The 21307-nt window shown below is 38.6% G+C and overlaps 1 protein-coding gene across 5 annotated transcripts in view; it reads right to left on the bottom strand.

The window, feature by feature from the left end:
• Positions 1 to 21307, bottom strand: part of TUSC3 (tumor suppressor candidate 3) — a 296633-nt gene that overhangs the window by 202298 nt on the left and 73028 nt on the right. For all 5 annotated transcript variants that reach the window (XM_055349641.2, XM_055349639.2, XM_019032657.4 and 2 more), the window contains exon 2: positions 15953 to 16122. In XM_055349641.2, coding sequence (XP_055205616.1) covers positions 15953 to 16122 — 170 coding nt within the window. The remainder of the gene's footprint in view (positions 1 to 15952; positions 16123 to 21307) is intronic.

Here is a 21307-nt window from a genome sequence, read left to right as displayed (position 1 = left end):
CATCAACACATGATCATCATCACTGAAGCCCTGAACATCACGTGATCTAGCATCGACACATGATCATCATCACTGAAGCCCTGAACATCACGTGATCTAGCATCAACACGTGATCTAGCATCAACACATGATCATCATCACTGAAGCCCTGAACATCACGTCATCTAGCATCAACACATGATCATCATCACTGAAGCCCTGAACATCACGTGATCTAGCATCAACACATGATCATCACTGAAGCCCTGAACATCACGTGATCTAGCATCAACACATGATCATCATCACTGAAGCCCTGAACATCACGTGATCTAGCATCGACACATGATCATCATCACTGAAGCTCTGAACATCACGTGATCTAGCATCAACACATGATCATAATCATCAATGTAATGCTAGTATTTGTCCTCAGCCAGGTACACTGGCTCAAGCCTGTAATCCCAGCACTTTGGGAGGCCAAGGCAGGTGGATCACTTGAGGTTGGGAGGTCGAGACCAGCCTGGCCAACATGGTGAAACCCTGTCTCTATTGAAAATACAAAAATTAGCCAGGCGTGGTACCACATGTCTGTAATTCCAGCTACTAAGGAGGCTGCAGCAGGGGAATCACTTGAACCCAGGAGGCGGAGAGGTTGCAGTGAGCAGAGATCATGCCACTGCACTCCAGCATGGGCAACAGAGTGAGACTCCTGTCTCCAAAAAAAGAAAAAAAAAGAAAAAAAAAGTTTGTCCTCAAAGAACTTCCTTCTGTGTGGTCAGATTCTAGTTTCTCCTACAAAGATTAAAACTATACGTGAAAATTACTGAGTTCCTGTAGGATAATGATAACCAACAAAGAACTCCAAAAACCATGTAGTTCTCCAAAAAGCATAATCAAAACTACTAATGCCAGTACAGTAACTGGGATAAAAAGAATCCTACAGAATATAAATGTAAATGGAAGTGAGGAAATTAACATTTATAACTTCAGTAATCCATGCAATAGGAAGGTGGAGACTGTACGGGGAAAAAGGGGTAAGAGGGATCCTAGCAGAGGTGAAATATGCGGGGTGGCGGGGGTGGGAATCACCCCAAGACAGACAGAATCTCAGCTGAATTGGAAAACACTGAGAACAGGTCTATAACATGGTGGGCAAGAACAGTGGCTACTGTGGAACATAAAGAAAGGGGCTTGGAAGTACACAGGAACAAACATGGCAGTCTTAAGAATGCACCACTTTGTGGGGAGTGGGAAACAACTCAGAAGAAGCAGACATGCATTAGTGGGTTGGTGATAGAGTGAAACAGAGAAGCAGGTCATGAAAATTAAGGGACCTGTGGAAACATAAATTATCTCAGAATGAGAATATGCCACTGCAAGAAGGAGGAGAGAGAAAGAAATAGGAGGGAGGAAGAAGCGAGCGGGGGAGAAAAATAAGCTTGCTGAACTCGACCTATTTCACGTTATGAGCAGAAAGGGTACTTGAATTAAGAAACCAGTAGGCCACTCAAAAGTCTAGCCATCACCACCCCACATATAAACTATGGTTTCTGGTCTGGTATAGGAAAGGGAAAAAAAAAAAAAAAGTTTTAAGAAGCAGCAAATGATCAACAGCATCTGTACAAGGCTACTACAAAAATAAATCAGAAAGAATCAAAATTCTTCAACTGATAAAAAATGTCCCTAAAAACAAAATCATGAAGAGAAAACTGAAACAAAATACTCCAACCTAAAGTAAATATCATTAAACAAGCAGTTGAAGACAGAAAATCTCAAATCAGAAATTAAACAACTAGAAATAGAAATAAAAAACAAAAGACGATGCATCACAGTTAGTAAGACTCAGGAAACCAGTATGTTTCAAAAAAGCAAAACAGACAGAATCAATGCAGAAATGAAGTCTGTATCACAAAGTCTTCAAAGAAAAATGGAGTTGACTGAAAATAAATAAAGGACATTAAGAATAGGATTAAAAGCAGGTAAGAGAACAAAAACAAAATAAAAGTTTAAGAGGGAATGGGGTGGATTTTAAAAGATTAAACATATGGAGAATTAGAGTCCCTGAAGTAGAAAAACAAAACAATGAAATAGAACTGGTATTTTAAACTACGATATAATAACATTTCTAAAAATAAAGTCCCTATATACATATTGAAGAGTTCTTTGTGTGCCTGAAAAAGGCAACCTAGAATAGTCAACTGTAAGACATAGTATAGCAGAATTATCAGCCTTCAGTGAAAAAATTTAAAACATACTTTGGCCCGCAAGGCAAAAAAACAAATCACATTCAAAGTAAGAAAACTGGATCGGCATCAGTATCTCAACAGCACCAAATAAAATTTCTTGGGACTATGTGAACAGACTACAAACACTCAATTTCTCCAGCAGTGAAAGAAAAACTGCTATCTCTTCAGACGTGACCCCAAAAAGAAGGCCCAACACCTTAATGAACTCTTTAGGCACTGAAATAAGTTAATCTCCCACTGGAGCATTCGTCTTCATCATTTATATAGACTAGCCCACAAACCAGTGTCCTCTGAAAAGGAAACAATGCAACAGGCTGCACTGCAAATGTTCAGCAAACCACACCCCGTATCTTTGGGGACACACAAACCTAATGACTGCTTCAAACTACAGTCTCCATGACTGAGAATTCTGCTGACTAATGCCTATGGCAACATGAGTTGTCTTCCATGTACCAACGCCAGTTTGATTTCTGGATGGCAACTGCCTGACAAGACCACCAAGTACAAACAAATGCCTAATATCTCTATTCTGGGGTTGGTCAACTTGGATCTGATGACTAAGGTATTAAGCGTCCACCAGGCTTTCCTTGTGGAAATGGTATATTTAAGAGTGCAGCTGACCCTGGCCACCCATCAGTTTTACATTAAAAAAACAGCAGCTATCTCTTGTAGCAAACTTTATCCCTAACTCTGCCACCCAACTCAAAGTCAATCGCCCAGTGGAGCCCTCAATTCACAGAGGTTCCCTAAATGCCCAGGCCTGGGTAACCGATGATTCTGCTAAGCTGAAATCTGACTGTGCTTAATGGGCTGCTGTGGCTGTTTCCCCTCAGAAACAGCTGTGTAATACCAAAAACAGGTGTGGTTGTTCTGCTCAGTGGGCAGAACTCAAGGCAGTCCTCATAGTCCTGACCAAGACCCACTTTGACAAATCTTCCCACATTTGTACTGACTGTTGCCACTGGCCTAACCATATCATCTGCCACTTGGAAGACTACAGACTAAGAGATAAAGACACCGCCCTTTGAAACATCTATCTTTTGAACAACAAATCACACATGCGAACTAGTCACCAAGAGGTCACAACGTAGTCGCCCACAGTGAGGACCCATAATCTGACAAACCATCTGGAATCAAGCTGCTAATTAAACCTACACTTACCAGATCACCACCATTGCTACCTGGCTCCATTACTGTAAGTTCATGCAGAAGCTACAATGAATACCAGACTTGAGACTCTTATCAAACATTGGCCTGTTTACCTTGCAAGGCAGGAGCCATGCTAGTCAAGGCATCATACGCATCTGTTCTTAGCAAACTGACTTTAATGAGCCTTTGTTCTTTTGTTGGGGCTACCACTGGCACCTTACTACTATTACGACTCTCACTGTGAGAGTACAGTGTGTTAGAGTACATTGTGCTAGTTAACTGTAGCCATTCCATTGTGAATTTTTAAATTAAAATATGTCATTATTTCTGGCTTTCTGGACTATTTTACAGTCTAATAATACTGTGCCTTTTGCCACAAAAGCCACCAAAACATAAGCCAATAGGTAAGGCATTCAGCAGTCATTCCATGTGCCCTAACATCTGCTAGCATCCAGCACTGTGACATGCATTTGAGCCACCTCAAAAATTAACATGAAAATATGTGTGACTCGACTTCCTCTCCTCTTTTTGTCCACACACCTTAACAAGGCAGTCTGGTGACTAAACGCATCTATCCCAAGAAAGAGTTCATCTCTTCTTGGCTGCTTCCTAAGAAATGATCAATACAAGAGATGTGGGCATTATTCAGATCTATTTTGAAAATTTAAGATTCTGTCCTGACCATTCCCGGGCATAATGCTTCCTTTCCTCCCTTGACAGTTACCTTGAGGAAACTCAACCAATATATCCCCTGGGTGGCAGCCTAGCTTTGGGGGAAAAAAAAAAGGCTTAGGAAATTCAAATTTAATCTGGGTTCAGTCACTGAGTTCTTCTGTTTTACTGACATGGTCTTAGTTAATAAGGATAATGACAACTTGGCTGAGTGTACTTCACACTAAGCCCTACTGCAGTGGCCTACGGAGGCCAAACTGAAGGATGTAATCAGTCTCTATAAATTTCATTGAAATGCCCTTATATCTCTCATACTAAAACTCTCCAGACGAACATTTGATAATCTGGGTGTTACTACGGGATGACTGGAGAAAAGGTGAAGTTACAGATACTCAGATGGAGACACTGATTTTATGAGGGTAAGCAAAAATTCTAGTATGTGAAGATGAAAATACAGATCCTAGGAGGTAGAGAGGGAGAGACAGTAAAATCTTTTGTCTTTGAGAACCACCTTTGAAGACTTCCTCATATGAAAAAACACACTGGTGCAGCTCTCTGAAACCATCAACTGCTGGATCTGCCATCTTCAACCAGTGGGGTCTGAAGAAACTTTGTCATTCTTCTTAATCTTAAGAAGGAATTTATGGAAGTGTTAATGGAAGACCCCAGCTTTCATGCAAAATATCAATTGCCCTTTCTCTCATGTTTCTCTCAGCCCCACTCCTGTGGCCATATCTCAGTCTTTCTTAGGAAGGAACAAGGGATGGCCTGTTAGTGGCATAGTCAATAAGACAGATTGGAGTAACTACTCCCTGCGGGTCTGTCTAGAATCGTGGACACAATGTATTCATCAAACTGAGTTGGAGGAACCAAAGTCTACCAGCCTTGGCCAAGAGGCTACACTGAAAGCACTGCCAACCTGGGTTTCTTAATGATGAAGGTCCCATTTGGGAGACCTCAATAATTGTAAGCAAAACTTCACAGGGGCACTACATACACTCCCCAGGGCCGGACTTCTCATGCAAAAGTTTAATACCATCTTGTCTTTGCTCCAATACCACATTAGGTATGATGAACTATACCAGGAATGGGTTATAAGAGACCTTCAAGTGTTTATGGAAGTATATAGCCCTCAGATCACAGTAGAGATCTCTCTAAAATGAGGCTAGCCTTCAGACACTTGGGGGACCTGCCCCAGAGGGATATTTGACTTGTGTTTATGCATCCCTTGTGGGATGTTTTGTTTATGGTGAGAATCATCCAGTAGGTAAAAGGTGGTGTATCAGTTTCTCTGGGTGGCCATAACAAAGTATCACAAACTGGATGGCTTAAACAAAACAAAAAAAACCTCATAGTTCTGGAGGCTAGAAGTGTAAAATCAAGGTATGAGTAGGGCCATGCTCCCTCTTAAAACTGAAGGGGAGAATCTTTCCTTGCCTCTTCCTAGCTTCTGATGATGGCTGTCAATATTTGACATTCCCTGGCTTCCAGCTAAATTATTCCATTTCCCCACCTCTGCCATCAAAAGGCATTCTCCCTGTGTGTCTGTAACAATGCAATAAAATAGAATTTAGTAAAAAAATTGCCCTCTTTTGCTGATATGGCATCGGTCACATTGGACTAAAGGCCTGCCCTGCCTGAGTATCACCTCATCTTAACTAATTACATCTACAACTATCCTATTTCCAAATGAGGCCACATTCTGGGCTACCTGGGGGTTAAGAATGCAGAATACCTTTTTGGAAAGAAACAATTCCACCTATAACAGGTGGTAAGAAATTTATCACTAACTTTCACCAAAGTGATCAATAATACCACTTCAGCCTCAACTCACTGAGGCATTCACATCAGCTTCAACTCACTGAGTTGCTATGGATGAGAGAACTACCCTAGACGACTTCTTTACGGACCTAGACAGATCCTGCTATACCTGTATTAATGTCTCAGGCCAAGGAGATAAAAGTATGGAATGAGGGAAAGAGAGAAGAAAACATGTAATGCTCTGCTACAATAATACGTTATCTAACTGAAGTCATAATTTTAAAATACGTATACACATCTATATACACACACACATCCCCACAGAACCATATCCCTTAGCTCTACTAAAAAGGCCTCAAAGCAATAATACTACCTCAGCAGTAAAGCGTACACCTAGCTAAGTTTTTGCTTTCTAAATATCATTTCCTACTAAGAGGAACCAGGGCTCCTTGAAAAAAGTGCTGATTACAGTTCCATGGCGGAGAACATACAAAGTAAGCTTAGAATATCTTGTACCAGAAAGTAGACTAAAGGAGATACACTATGATATAGGAGTTGGTTCCCACAGGTCAAATTTAGGACAATCTGAACATGAAGAAGAATAATCCTAGTAATGGATTATGGAATGAAAAGAATCTTTGAGTTGGAATACTCAAAACAAAAGGTAAGTGAGGTTGGCAAACCTTGCCTTTACAGAAGAATGACAACTAATTAACGTAGAAGAAATCACAGAATTTGAAAATCTCCATTTTGCAATCACTAATGTAATATCAAGTTCAGACAAAGATTATAAATGAATACTACAAGTGCTGGGTAAAAAATTACTGAGAAACAGGATATTCAATTGATCTCCCTGTTTCCTTCCTCCCAAGCCACTTATCTCCCCAAATACTTAATAAAAGCAAAAAAAATTTCCTTGTACAATGCAGAGATCTGACAACCATCACCCTAATCAAGTGATTAATATCAGCACTGGTATATGAACAAGCTAACATTATGGGCCTCCTGATAATATACAATAAGAAGTATTCCAACTAACTGCTATAGTACTCTTCCCTTGAATATAATCAGGAAGAAACAATCAGACAAATCCAGAGCATGTGACACTATAAAAGGCAAGTAGCTTGGATTCCTCAGGGAAAAAAAAGTCACCATCATTAAAACACATACTTTCTTTTTTAAGTGTGGAAATGTTATAGATTAAAAGAAAGAGGTGTAACAAATGTAACAGATGAACCTCAAATGGATCTCACATGGCATGGGGGTGGGGGAGTGAAATAAAAGACATTTTGGAGACAAATGCAAAATTTAAATATGAATTATATAGTAAGATTATATCACTGAACTAATATTAATTTACTTAAAAGTTATCATGGTGTTCTAATTATATAAGAATAGCCTTGGCCGGGTACGGTGGCTCACGCCTGTAATCCCAGCACCTTGGGAGGCCAAGGCAGGCGGATCAGGAGGTCAGGAGTTCAAGACCAGCCTGGCCAACACGCTGAAACCCCATCTCTACTAAAAATACAAAAAAATCTAGCCAGGCATGGTGGCAGGTGCTTGTAGTCCCAGATACTTGAGAGGCTGAGGCAGGAGAATCGCTTGAACCCGTGAGGCGGAGGTTGTAGTGAGCCATGATCGTGCCACTGCACTCCAGCCTGGGTGACACAGCAAGACTGTGTCTTAAAAACACACACACACACACACACACACACACACACACACACAGAACAGCCTTAAACTCAAGAGATGCATTACTGAAGTATTTAGGGACAATATTCATGATGTATGTAACTCATAGGTAGTTTTTTGCTAATATTTGACTGATTTTTTTTTACCTATACTTAAAAGACAGCAAAATGCAAAGTGGCAAAACATTACTATAATTAGTGAATTTTGGTGTAGCACAGGTGTGCACTGTACTAGTTTCAATTTTCTGTAAGCTTGAAATTAAAAAGATGAAGAAACTATAGCTGGACTTAAAATGGAAAAATTATAGAATATAGAAAAGAATTCAAGGAATGCTACAATGTCACATATATAATGAACGTTTGTTGTAAACAGTAAAAATGGTGGGATTATCCTATCTGAGGAAGAGACACCTAGGAAGAAAGTTAACACACTAAAGTTACATCATATGCCTTCAATGTAAAAAATAAGAAAATTAAACTACATAGCTCAGCAATAACTTGAGGGCATCATTTATACCAAACTGGTCATGGATCCACTCAAGCCTGAAACATGTCTCATGTTAGCCAAACCAGAAAAAGAACATGTAAAAGGCATGACAGTTCCCCAGTCTTGAAAGGGGTGAAATACCTTGTTCAGGTAGCCAAGAAATTTAAGGAAACTTAAAAATTAAGGGCTATGAAGAAATATTATCAAAGGTAAGAGGAAATGATAAGGGTTGTAGTACCAAACCCAAAAAAAGTAATATACTTACAAGTGCTTTAAGTGATGTACAGGGGACCCAAGTTTACCTTATTTGTTAATTTCACACTCTAAACCCATGAGAGGTGTGACCTGTCTGTAAGGAAACAAAAGGGTGATAGGCTCTTTTCCACATGATTTTAGCCAGCTGTATTCAATTCACCAGTCCCCATTATGAGACACATCCCTGAATAAAAGCTTTTCATGATCATACAAGTTTAGGATATGCTGGCGGAGGGATCACTGCCCTAAGACACTAATAATCTTGGTTAGGAACACAAAAGCAAGACACAATTACAGTTTACAGAATAGGGACAATAATGAATATGTGCACTTAAGAAAAGCATTAAATTCTAATAGCTCTGGAGTCACAAATCCCAACCCTGAACAGTTACTACCTGTGTGACTTTGAAAAAATTATAACCTCTCAGCTTTAATATTCTCATTTATAAAACGAGTTTTGTTCATATCTAACTTTCACAATAATGAGAATCACATGAGATAATATATATACTGTATATATAAATGACTTAACATAGCGTCCCCAATAGTTTACACATAATAAACAAAAATTTTATTTTGTTGGGAGAGAATAAATGTTAGTTAATATGTAATGTATCAATGTAATGTTATTTATTCTTCTCAAAGTATTTTGTAATTTATCAATTCTTCATTTAACTGGAGTCCAATTATATATTAATCTCCAACACATCACCAAAACTTTGGTTATACAGGCAACCTGCTTGATTCTACATAAGTTCTTTATCTCCCTTCAACTGAATTTTCTTCTTAAATCTACTGATCCATAGTAACATCCTTCCATGAGGATATTTCGTACTTAGATTTTGTAATAAACCCTGGAAGAGATGAGTAACTTTGTAGGAGAATACATCTAAAAGAGTTAGCAATTATGAAGAATATTCCCTACAGTATAATTTGATTTAAAAAAAAGTTTGGAGCTAACACTTAAGGGAGGTGAGAATTATATCGAGTAGTCTTAATTAACAACTTTATTTGGCCGAGGAGTTTGATGTTAGCACTGAGGGAGGTGAGAATTGAATTCCAAAATTTGTGAATAAACTGACTGTGTGAAGGAAGAGCAGAATTATCTGCTAAAAGGGCTTACAAGGAAGCCAAAAGCTCATTCACCAGCCTTTAAGCAAGGAAAATCAACTGAAGAATCTAAATGCAAGTTAACTCTAGAAGAAAATTTCGCTTTTTTTTTAAAGAAAAGAAAAAAGGCAAGTCTCACAAAGGAAAGTACTACGATTTTTAAATTCTAACTATGAACTTTTCAAAGATCCTAAACAATTATAAAGATTACGGCAGTGTTATAGAAGTGGTCCAAAAGTACACTGACACAGAAGGACCCAGGAGGAGTAATTCACTTGAAAAAAAAAAAAAAAAGATGGCTGCAAATGACAGGGTCCCTTTTTCAGTGCATCTACAACTTCCTCTGATGCTTCATTTATTATTCAGAAATATAATTTGAATAATTTTTCTTGAAAAATATTTGTGGAAACTCCTCTTCACCTTTTCATCTTAGTTGTCACCTTGAGATCTCTTTGGTCCACTCTGCCCACTATCATATGGATTACAGAGCTCTCCTGGCTCAATAACAATAGATCTCAAGACCACTTCTCTACCACAATTACTTAACAGACGCCCCTTTGAAATTCATATCATCCTATAATATAAATTTTCATCCTCATCTACAAACTCCAAGGCATCCCTCTATAATCTCACCTTTTTCCTCTTCAGTTACCATACTATCCTAATTTCAACATCTAATTTTATAATCTAGATATTACCACAGTCTCACAGTTCAAGCTTCTTTATATCATCAAAAATCACGTATATCATACTTCAGCAAGTTACTTATTAAATAAACCCTTTATGACAACTTGCTAATTTTCAACCCTATCCTACTTATACACAAAACCTGTTCTTCACCCTTGTGGAAATCTAGCTTAACTGTATCACAACCAGTTTGTCAACTTTCCCCAGCTTCCTCTGACCCTCGTCCAACTTTGAAACCATAGCTACACATTTCCCATATTCTCTCACTAGCACTTTCTACTCATTTTCCTAATCCACTTCACACCATGAAGAAAATAGGACCATTCCAAAGGAGCATGGTTCTTGCTACTAAATTGCTCAGTACTTGGAAAGAAAATCATTTAATTCTACAGACTCTTCACTAAGAAGGTAGGTATTCTAGTTTCAAAAACGGTCCTCAATGCTACATGGTTATCCAATTAATTAAGCCTTTCCATTTCCATTGCTTCTCAGGGAATAAAATACAAAAGCTACAAGTCATGAACCTGCTCCTCACCTTCCCTTTCTCTATACTGCTTTGCACAATAGATTTTAACTTTAACCTGTTCTTTCTTCTCTAACTATCCTACCCCGACATTGACCCATTAAATTTTCCAAGAACTTCAATCTCTTTCTCTTATAAAACCAAAACTCTTCTAAAATGCTAAGTTTCTTAAAATAGGCTATAATGAACAAATAAAAAGCAAATAAATTAAAAAAGTTGTTATAGGCTAGATGTCATTAAAAAATTAAGGGTCTGTATTTAACAAATGATTTAACACCAAAATGCGTTAAGTAAAATACTATCCAAAGAATGCACCATTTAACAGTATGTTATGGTTTATGTTATTATAGTACATACAATTACATGTAACAGTGAAATAAATACTTAGATAATAAAATATTTCTAGATTGTTATAAAAATACAATGATTAAATATTTCTTCACTATACCAGTGATTTTAGGAAATCAATACATTCAGTTTTTAGGAACAAAAAAACATTTTCCTAAAATATTTACAGTATTTTTAAAATGCCTGAAATGTTTTATTTTCAGGGGAAAATGAACTGATATACCAAAATGGCAACTAAGGTATTTTGTCTGAGTAGGGCTTTATAGCATCCCTTAATGTTACGGGATCCTTGGGGTGTCGCTTCGCCAGATGGAAACCTCTGTGGCCAGTGGCGCCTTTGCCTGAGGTTCACTCTGGCCCACTGGATTCGTTTTGTCCACTCAGACTGGCAGGCTCCACTCAGCTCCCGCTACCGGCCAGGATCCCATGCCTGCCAATGGTGCACTAGGAACAGAGCAACAAGCAGTGTGTGAGTGAGCATGGGGTCTGGCCACTGCACACAGCCAGGCATGCTGGCTACAGCAGGGCGTGCAGCTCCAGGAAATGGAAGAGACACCAGCTCCCTGTGAGGCTGCAGGTGGACTGCAAGCAGCTTCCCCGGCTGGCACTGGGGAATGCAGTGGCACCGGAAGCTTGGAGACACCAGAAACCACAGGGCCCCAAAAAGGGAGTCACAGCCCTGGCTCAGGAAGCTCCCAGGTCTGGGATCCCCAGAGGGCCACAGCTATTCTCTTCTTCTCTTCATCCACAACATGGCAAGTGAGGGGCATGTTCCAGCCCTCTTTGTATTACAGCTCTTTTAACCTTGCCATTTGGCAGGTCCCAAGTTCTTGCCCTGCATCCTGGAAGAAAGCAGCACACAAACAAGCGGAGGGTGAGTAAGACAAAGAGGAGCTTTATTGAGCAAAAGAACAGCTCAGAGGGAACCTGCAGTGGGCAGCTCCTCTCCATAGCCAGGATGTCCTGACAAGTCTTCAGCTCTCAGTAGGGAGGGTACCTCCTTTCTGCCAGGCAGGCTGTCCTATAGTCTCTTCAGCTCTCAGCAGAAAGAGCAGCACCTCTCTGCATCTGGTCCTACCGTTGTCTCCTCAGCTCTCAGCAGAGAGGAGACCCTGGGGTGGGCAGCTTCTGCAGCTAGCCATCTCTTTGTCTCATCATCTCTCCATCATCTTCTCAAGTGTGGCTGAGTCTGAGGTTTTTATGGGCCAGATATAGTGTGCGCTGACTGGTGCATGGGTGAGAGTAGGAAAAAGTACCACACTTTCCCACTCTGTTCAACGGGACTGGCAGCCCAGCCCCCAGGCTTCAGGCCCTCCCAAGCTTGAACGTGGGGTTTCATCAGGACCCTTCCACCCTGGAGTCTGTCTGCCTCCTGCCGCCATTCATGGTGCCCAGGTTGTTCTTGCCAAGGGGCACCTGCAGGCCAAAACCAGACTTCCCTCAGAGCCCCCCTCAGCCACTCTCCCATGCTCGTTTATGCCAAAAGTCCAGAGGGGACTGAGGCAGCAGGGGGCTGGCATGTCAGCTCTGCCCTGAGCATGCACACACCTGGCCAAGCTCCAACAGTGCCCAATCCTTGCTCAGCCCAATCCTAGCTCCAAGACTAGAGCAGCCACAAAGAGCAGGGAGAGACCAGGCAGTGGAAGCAGACATCTCCAAGCCTGCAGGGGTAAGGGGGGCCTTCCTGGGCCACTGAGAGTGCAGAGAGATGCCTGAGTCCGCAGTCGCACGTGGGCGGTTGCAGCTGCGCCCAGGAGGGCAAGGTTGCTGCCTGCTCCCTGTCCCAAAGAGCACAGGGATATCCTGGTCCACAGCCATGACTTGGAAGGCTGCAACCATGTTCGGCAGGGTAGGGCTACTGTCTGATCCCAGCTCCCACTGGCTCTATGGAGCACAGCACTGCCCCAGACCCAGTTCCGCCTTGGGGTCCCCTCTCTGCCCACCCCTCCATACCTGACTGCCCTGCTCTCCCACCAGCAGGTGACTTGGCCTGGCCCCACTGCAGTGGCCCCCATAGCTTCAGGGACTGTCTGGCTTCTCCCTACTCCCCGTAGAAGTGGCAGGTGACAGCAGTGACCAGGGACAGGGTCTGGAGTGGCAGAGGCTCCAGGCCTGGGAGTGGGTCCTGCCTAGGCTCAGGAGGGTGGGGGTGGCACAGTCAGCTACCTTAGGGACACAGAGCACAGGGGGCATGGTGCACACGGGTCTCCCCACTGCCACTGCTGCTCCTGCGCCCACTCCCACCACTACCACCCAGCCTCCCTCGCCACAGCTGGCACGATAGCAGTGGCCTCTTCGGATGGCCCGCTGCTGCCATCGTTAAAGTATATATACTCTATCCGTATGTGCCAGCCCAATTCTGACAACAGTGTTTATACACTCTCAAGTACTGGTCCTCAAATTTGATAGTAATAGAATTCAAAATCACCTAACACGCTGTTTTTCAAAATATTTTGCTCACCATGTTCTCTACTCACTTTTAACGATGCCCCAACATACACTCATTATTAGGTTGTGATAAGATGCTTCTTAGAAATTTTAGAACACTCTCATTCCCTTTCTACCACCTAACCTGAGTAAAACTGATTTTTTACATTGACCCAAGTTACTAATAACTTCAGTCTCCACTACAGCTCAAAATGATTTAGAAGCCTAAACCAAGTCTACGATGAATATACAACATGGACAATGCTGGCACATGCAGTTATAATACAAAATGTGTTTGCTCTTGAACATGTGTTCAGCCAAGAAGATATAAACAAACTGTGCTGTGCTTAACCACTGAGGAAATGGATTATGTAATTTATAAGTTTCTGGAAGATATCTCCAGACCCAGATGATTTTACTGGAAAATGCTACCAAACACTTAAAGAAGAGTTAACACTAATTTTATACAATATTTCCCAAAAATTAAAATAGGTAACATTCCCCAACTCATTTTATGAGTACAATGTTACCCTGATACCAAAACTAAACAAAGACACTAGAAACAATAAAAACTACAGACCAGTGTCTATCACTAACTTAGATCAAACTTCTTCAAAAAAAAATTAGCAAACTGAATCCAGCAACACATAATAAAATAATATGACACAATTAAATAGTATCCATTCCTGTATGCAAGACCAGTTCAACATTTGAAAATCAATCAATGTAACTGATTATATCCATAGGCAAGAAAAACTACATAAAGTGACAACAAAAAAATTTTTTTAATGCAGCACCTCATTCATGATAAAAACTGTCAGCAAACTGGGAATATAGAGCTACTTCCTCAACTTGATAAATACCACCTATAAAAAACCTACACCTAATATCATACTTGATGACAGATTGAGTGCTTTCTTTCAAAGAGCAGATCAAACTGTAAAACATCAAACTAGAAAATTTTCAGAAAAAAAACAGGAGAAGATCTTTGGGATCTAGGGCTAAGGAAAGAGTTCTTTAATTTGACAACAAAAGAAATAATTTTAAATGGATAAGCTAATAAACTGAACTTCATCAAAATTAAAACCTGCAAAAGACCTGTAATGAGGAGGAAAATACAAGTCACAAACTGGGAGAAAATATTTGAAAACCAAGTATCTGATGAAGGACTAGTATCTAAATATATAAAGAACCCTCAAAACTCATTTAAAGAATCCAATTAGAAAGGGGCAGAAGACTATGAACAGATACTTCATTAAAGATGATACATAGATGACGAATAAGCACATGAAAAGATGTTCAACACAATTAGTCATAGGGAAATGCAAAAGTAAATCACAATGAGATATTACTACAGTATCTATCAGAATGGCTAAAATAAAATAGTCACAACAGCAAATGCTGCTAAGGATAAGCAGCAACTAAACACACTGATGGCTGGAATGTGAAATGATACAGCCATTCTAGAAAACATTTTGGCTGTTTCTTATATAACTAAATAGAAACTACCACACAACCTAACCACCACATTCTGTGGCATTCTTCCCAGAAAAACGGTAAGTTCACATAAAAACCTGCAGAAAAATGCTCATACCACATTTATTTGCAATAGCCAAAACCTAGAAACAACCCCGATTCCTTTAACAAATAAATGGTTAAATAAACTGCAGTACATCCATATAATGGAATATTACTCAGTAATTTAAAAAAATAATTATTGATAAATATAACAACTTGGACGTATTTTTTTAGGGAATTACAGCTAATTTTTAAAAGCCAAACCCAAAAGGTCACGTATCATACAATTCCATTTACATAAGATTCTTGAAATGACAAAATTATAGAAATGGAGAACAGATTAGTGATTGCCAGAGGTCAGAGGTCAAATTCGACAGGTAAGAAGTACAATGGAGAGTGGGTGTGACTTTAAATGGCAAGAAGTATTCCTACAGTAATAGAGCTGTTCCGCATTTGTCTGTATCAATGCCAATACCCTACTTGTGAATTTGTACTATAGTTTTACAACAGGTTACCACTGGAGGAAACTGGGTAAAAGATGTGTACCTACAATTATTTCAAAATAAAAATTTCAATTTAAAAAAGTGGTTGTTGTATACTTTTGGACAAGTATTTATACTTGTCCAAAGTTTTAATTTATTCCTCCTGACAAACATTTCATTCATTTAAAACTGTTTACTGCTACAGCATAGAAATTTCTAATCATTGGCAGTATCAAAAATTAAATGGGCTACACTAGGTAAAAGTGAGTCCTCTCTATTAAAAATTAAAAATTGATTATATTTAAGGAGGCTAGTTCATTAACCATAGCTATAACTGAGTGACCTACAAGGCAATGTGCAGGATATCAAGATGATAAAACAGTTTTATGATTATATGTGCAACTGGTCAATGAATATTTTACATGCCTACAATAAAAGAATATTAGCCTATATTTCTAAAATACACTGATTTTTCAGCTTATTTTTAAATGCACAGTTATATTTGACTATTAAACAACTGTTTATCTTACATATATTTATCTTAAAATGAACATAAAAATATATATGTAAACCATGAATAATAGTTTTTAATATTTTTTAAATACATAAATTACCTGCACACAGAACACTGCCGCTGAGGCTGAAGAGCAGTGAACATAACAATCATGGAATAGTTTCGAGGTGGTGCCTTTATAAATTTTCGGAATTTATCACCATTCATTCGGAAGATTGAGCGTCTGGAACTCCATTCCATCAGCTGCTCTACTTTTTCAGCTAAAAGATTCTGCAATTAAACACAGAAATTAACATTTACAAAGAGTCAAAGTCCTTTTGTTTGAATTTCATATAAATGCATAAAATGTTTTATTTTCTTTTTCCTAATGATATCCAAGTTTATAGAAAAGATAAAAGTAAGACCATATTTCTGCTCCTAGACAGATAGAAAGGACATATATTTTTCTAATGTTGGGTTTTCTCTTGGCCTTATATATCCCAGACCAGTTGCTAGAGAAGTCAGCAATCCAAGAATGCCAATGGGGGTTGGCATAAAAAAAAAGAAGGCTCAAGAAAAGTAAGCTCTTGCTATCCAAAGGACAAAGAAAGGAAAAGCCCAGTGAAAATAATAACTGCTCTACTCTAGTCTAGCCAAACACCACAGCAAAAGGAAAACAAAACAACAACAAAAACGACAACCTCACAACCACCCCCACAAACACAAAGCTGCAACTATACACAAAAGAGTGTTGTATGATTCTACTTAAAGTCAAAAATAGGAAAAACTGATGTACTGTGCTAAAAGTCATTATGGTGGCTAGTCTGGGAGGCACAGTGACTGGTAGACAGCACAGGTGGAACTGGGCTATTAGTAATATTCTGTTCCTAGGGAGGTTTGGGAGGAGACAGCACTGTAGCTTCTGTATAGAAGGCTCTTATAGGCTGGGAATGGTGGCTCACACCTGTAAACCTAGCACTTTGGGAGACCAAGGTGGGAGGATCACTTGAGCCCAAGGAGTTCAAGATAAGCTTAGGCAACACAGTAAGACACTGTCTCTACAAAAAAAAGGAAAGAAAGGAAAAAAAAAGGCTCTTATCTTTAGAACATTCATTTTACGTGAACAAGCCTGAGAAGTTAACAACTCTACAACATTGTATTCCTACAAGACAAAGAAACTGCCTGCCATTTTAAAGCCAAGCAAGTGTAACCGGTCAGGAGAGAGAGGCTTGAAATGTGCCATTTAACCAAGCTCTACTCTAGAAATCAGAGAGAAAAGTAATCTCTTTCCCCTCTCCTCTCAAGTGAAAAAGGAAAAGTGGCTCACAGAGACTGGGTGCATATACGTCAAGAAGAGAGAAGGGAAGGCAGACATCTTATCCTGAGTTAAGGTAAAAGACTTGTTGCAGTGCTTTGCACCCACTTGAACAGGAAAAAAGATAAATGGAAAGAAATGGAAGGGAGGAAGGGAAGGAAAGTAACCTGGCCAAAGAGCATAGTAACCTGCAGAGAGAGAACATTCAGACATGCAGCATGCATGCTAACTGTATGAAAAAGAAAAATTATAGCTAATGACTCGGCTGTGTTTTTTTTTTTAAAAGACACAATTTTGCCACAACCAAAGGGCATCAACTGAAATTGATCTTAACCTCAAAACAAACAAATTACTTGCATTTAGTTAGATTTACATATATAGATTTATATATAAAAATATATAGCTATAGATTTATCTATATAGATTTATTATATATAATATTTATGTATAATTTATATATATAAATCCATATATATATTTGCAGTCTGAGTTATATATATATAACTTTGGAAATATACTTTATATATATATATTTTACATATATTTGTGTATTTTATAGATATATATATTTCCAAAGTAAACTAACCTTATTAAACTGAAAATGAAAACTTATTTCTCTGCCTCATCAATATACCCAAAACAGTAGAAAGTGACATAGAAGGACTTCTCCTAATTGTTCTTAGTTTTAATTCTGAGAAGCGAAGTGAGGTTATTTTCCATGTTAAGCACCATTTAATAGTGTTTGCCTTACAGAAAACTGTTATATATGTAATAAGATTTAAAGTCTCCAGTATTTACCAATACACACAATGAACCAACTTACTATATAAATTCTTTTGAGCCTTGAAAACATTTTAAAATAATAAGATAAAAACTATATAAATATTTATTTTTTAAGTATTTAGAGACTGTGACCCTCTATGGAAAGAGTGGAAATCAAGCAGGGTAATCCACTAATGAGGGCAGAAGAGAACTGGTCTAAGAAAGTTACTTACGTATGAGTTACCTCAGTATTTTATGCTTTTCTCATTACCTACATGCACAACACACACTCACACACAGACACACACCACACACAATCTTTTAATACTCTTTGAATTTCTACAATAATCTTACTGTTTTTCTTATTTAAAAATCCCATTTATACCAAATATGTATCTATGAAAACAGTAAGTAACTGTAAAAGGTCAAAGATTTCACTTTACTTTTAAATAATCAAAGAAGCCAGCCCCAGTTTCATGGATGCTGAAAGGAATGAGACTCCTGAGTCTGGTACTCCTATTTCCCATGCTTCCCATCTTCAAGGTAATACGAAACTCATTTACTAGCCTGATCACAAATGAAAATTCCTCACAGAGGAATAGTTCTTATTTAAGTAACAAAGGACTAGGTAAGTTACAAGTGCCTTTAAAAACCAAGCAAAACACAAGAATGCATACTCTTAACTTGGTTTAACTGAATTCCTTTTTGTAGTACACTTCTAGTTATCATACAATTACTATATTCCTTCAGAATTAGGCAAATATATATGTCATTTTTCTAAATATTGAGAACCACTGTGCTACAGATTTCAGGGTACACAGTCATGTTTAATATTAAAAAAATCAATGTAAAATATAATTTTTACACAATCACATCTTGAAAAATGTAGAATTCTAACTATATGTAATTTTCCCACTACAAATATTCTGGAAAAAATCTTTTAAACAAAATGCCTATTAGTCCCATCATTTTGCATCAATCTTGACAAACTGGTATTTTTCATTACCATGACTACACTTCCTTACAAACACTATATCAGTGTGAAATTCTAATGCTATCCGCAATGTATTAATATATTAAAGTGTGAGATTCACTATACCCTCACCAGATTAGGGTATTCATTCTTATTCATTTTCTATCTCTTTATGGTGCACACATATGCACACACACTTCCAAGTTAATCGAAAATGGTATCTTATTTTAATTTGCAGTTTGTTTGTTTGTTTCTGACACAGTCTCCCTCTGTTACCCAGGCTGGAGTGCAATGGTTCAATCTCAGCAAATCGCAACCTCCACCTCCAGGGTTCAAGGGATTCTCATGCCTCAGCCTTGCACTGTTATTTCTGGCAAAATTGAGTCATTTTTTCACAATTCTGAATGCTCTCTCTTTCTTACTAATTAAAACTCATGTCCATTATCCTTGATCTATTCATAAATATAATCTGTCCTATACAAGAGATTAAAAACTATATGGAATAGGCCGGGCACGGTGGCTCACGCCTGTAATCCCAGCACTTTGGGAGGCCGAGGCAGGCAGCTCACAAGGTCAGGAGATGGAGACGATCCTGGCTAACACAGTGGAACCCCATCTCTACTAAAACAAACAAACAAACAAAAAAATACAAAAAATTAGCCAGGCGTGGTGGCGGGCACCTGTAATCCCAGCTACTCCAGAGGCTGAGGCAGGAGAATGGCGTGAACCCAGGAAGTGGAGCTTGGCAGTAAGCCGAGATCGTGCCACTGCACTCCAGCCTGGGCGACAGAGAGAGACTTCGACTGAAAAAAAAAAAAGTATATGGAATAAAACTCTTTCCAGACTAATCAATGTTAAAACTAGGATAAAATTTTGTCACTTCTAAATTGTTTTCTTTCTGCTTATAGGGTAAACGAGGAAGAGCAGAGAGCAATTATAACTGAGAAAAGTAGCATTTTAAAAGCATGTATTATATTTGATTATATTTTGTGAATTATTTTTCTTTTAAAAGTCTCAATCTATTATATGAAAAATATCAATTATTTAAAAGCTGGAAACACAAATCCATGTTCTGGAATAACAATAAATATCAAATCATAGTGAAAATAAGAACTGAAATCTCTCTCCTATTCTTAGTATCCCAACTGCCTTAAGGGAGAAACACATTTCTCCCTTAAACTAGACTAAAATACCAGTAAAATCCACAAAACGATTTTTCTTTGAATTTTAAGTATCAAACTACTTTTAATAATTTCTTCCAAAACACAGCATATAAGGTAATGGAAGTGTTCCGACTCGTGACTAGTGGTAGAGCCATGACTGCATTTGCCAAAACCCACAGAAATACAGTCATGTGTCGCATAGTGATGTTAATCACTTAACAACAGACTCCATATACAAAGATGGTCCCACAAGATTATAATGGGGCTGAAAAATTCTTCCCGCCTAATAATGATGGGCAGCCGTGGTAACACTGCAGCACACCGTTTTACTCCTGTGCTTGTGGTGATGCTGGTGTAAACAAAGCTACTGGCTGCCAGACATATGAAAACATAGCACATGCAATTATGTATAGTATATAATACCGGATAACGATAAACAACTTTGTTACTGGTTTTATGTATTTACTATACTTTTTATCTTTAGACTGTACTCCTTCTGCTTATTTGTTTTCTAAAGTTAACTGTAAAACAGCCTCAGGCAGGTCCTTTACGAGGTGTCCAGAAGAGAATGTTATCCTAGGAGATGACAGTTCCATAACTGTTATTGCACCTGAAGACCCCCCAGTGGGAAAAGATGGGGAGGTGGAAGATAGTGATATTGATAATCCTGACCCTGTGCAGGCCTAGGCTAATGTTTATGTGTGTCTTAGTTTTCAACAATAAAGTATAAAAACTTCTTAAAAAATCAGAAAAAAGCTTACAGAATAAGGATATAAAGAAAATATTTTCGTACAGCTGTAAAATGTGTTTGTATTTTAAGCTAACTATTATTACAAGAGTCAAAAAGTTAAAAAAATTAAAAACTTTTAAAAAAAGTTCTAGTAGGGTAAAGTTAATTTATTATCAAAGAAAAATCTTTCGATAAAGCCTAAGCGTGCAGTGTTTATAGAGTCTACAGTAGTGTACAGTAACGTCCCGGGCCTTCACACTCACTCACCACTACTGACTTATTCACCCAGAGCAACCTCCAGGCCTGAAAGCTCCATTCATGGAGAGTGTCCTAGACAGGTGGACCATTTTTTTATCTTTTATACCATATTTTTGCTGTACCATTTCTAAATTTAGACGTGGTTAGATACTTAAATACTTCTTATTGTGTTACAACTGCCTACAATATTTAGTAGAGTACTATTGTGTACAGCTTTGTACCCTAGGAGCTATACCACACAGCCTGGGTGTGTAGTAGACTATACCATCTAGGTT

Source organism: Gorilla gorilla, chromosome 7, assembly GCF_029281585.2.
Source record: "Gorilla gorilla gorilla isolate KB3781 chromosome 7, NHGRI_mGorGor1-v2.1_pri, whole genome shotgun sequence".
NCBI lineage: Eukaryota > Metazoa > Chordata > Mammalia > Primates > Hominidae > Gorilla > Gorilla gorilla.
This window is presented reverse-complemented; position numbering and strand designations above follow the sequence as displayed.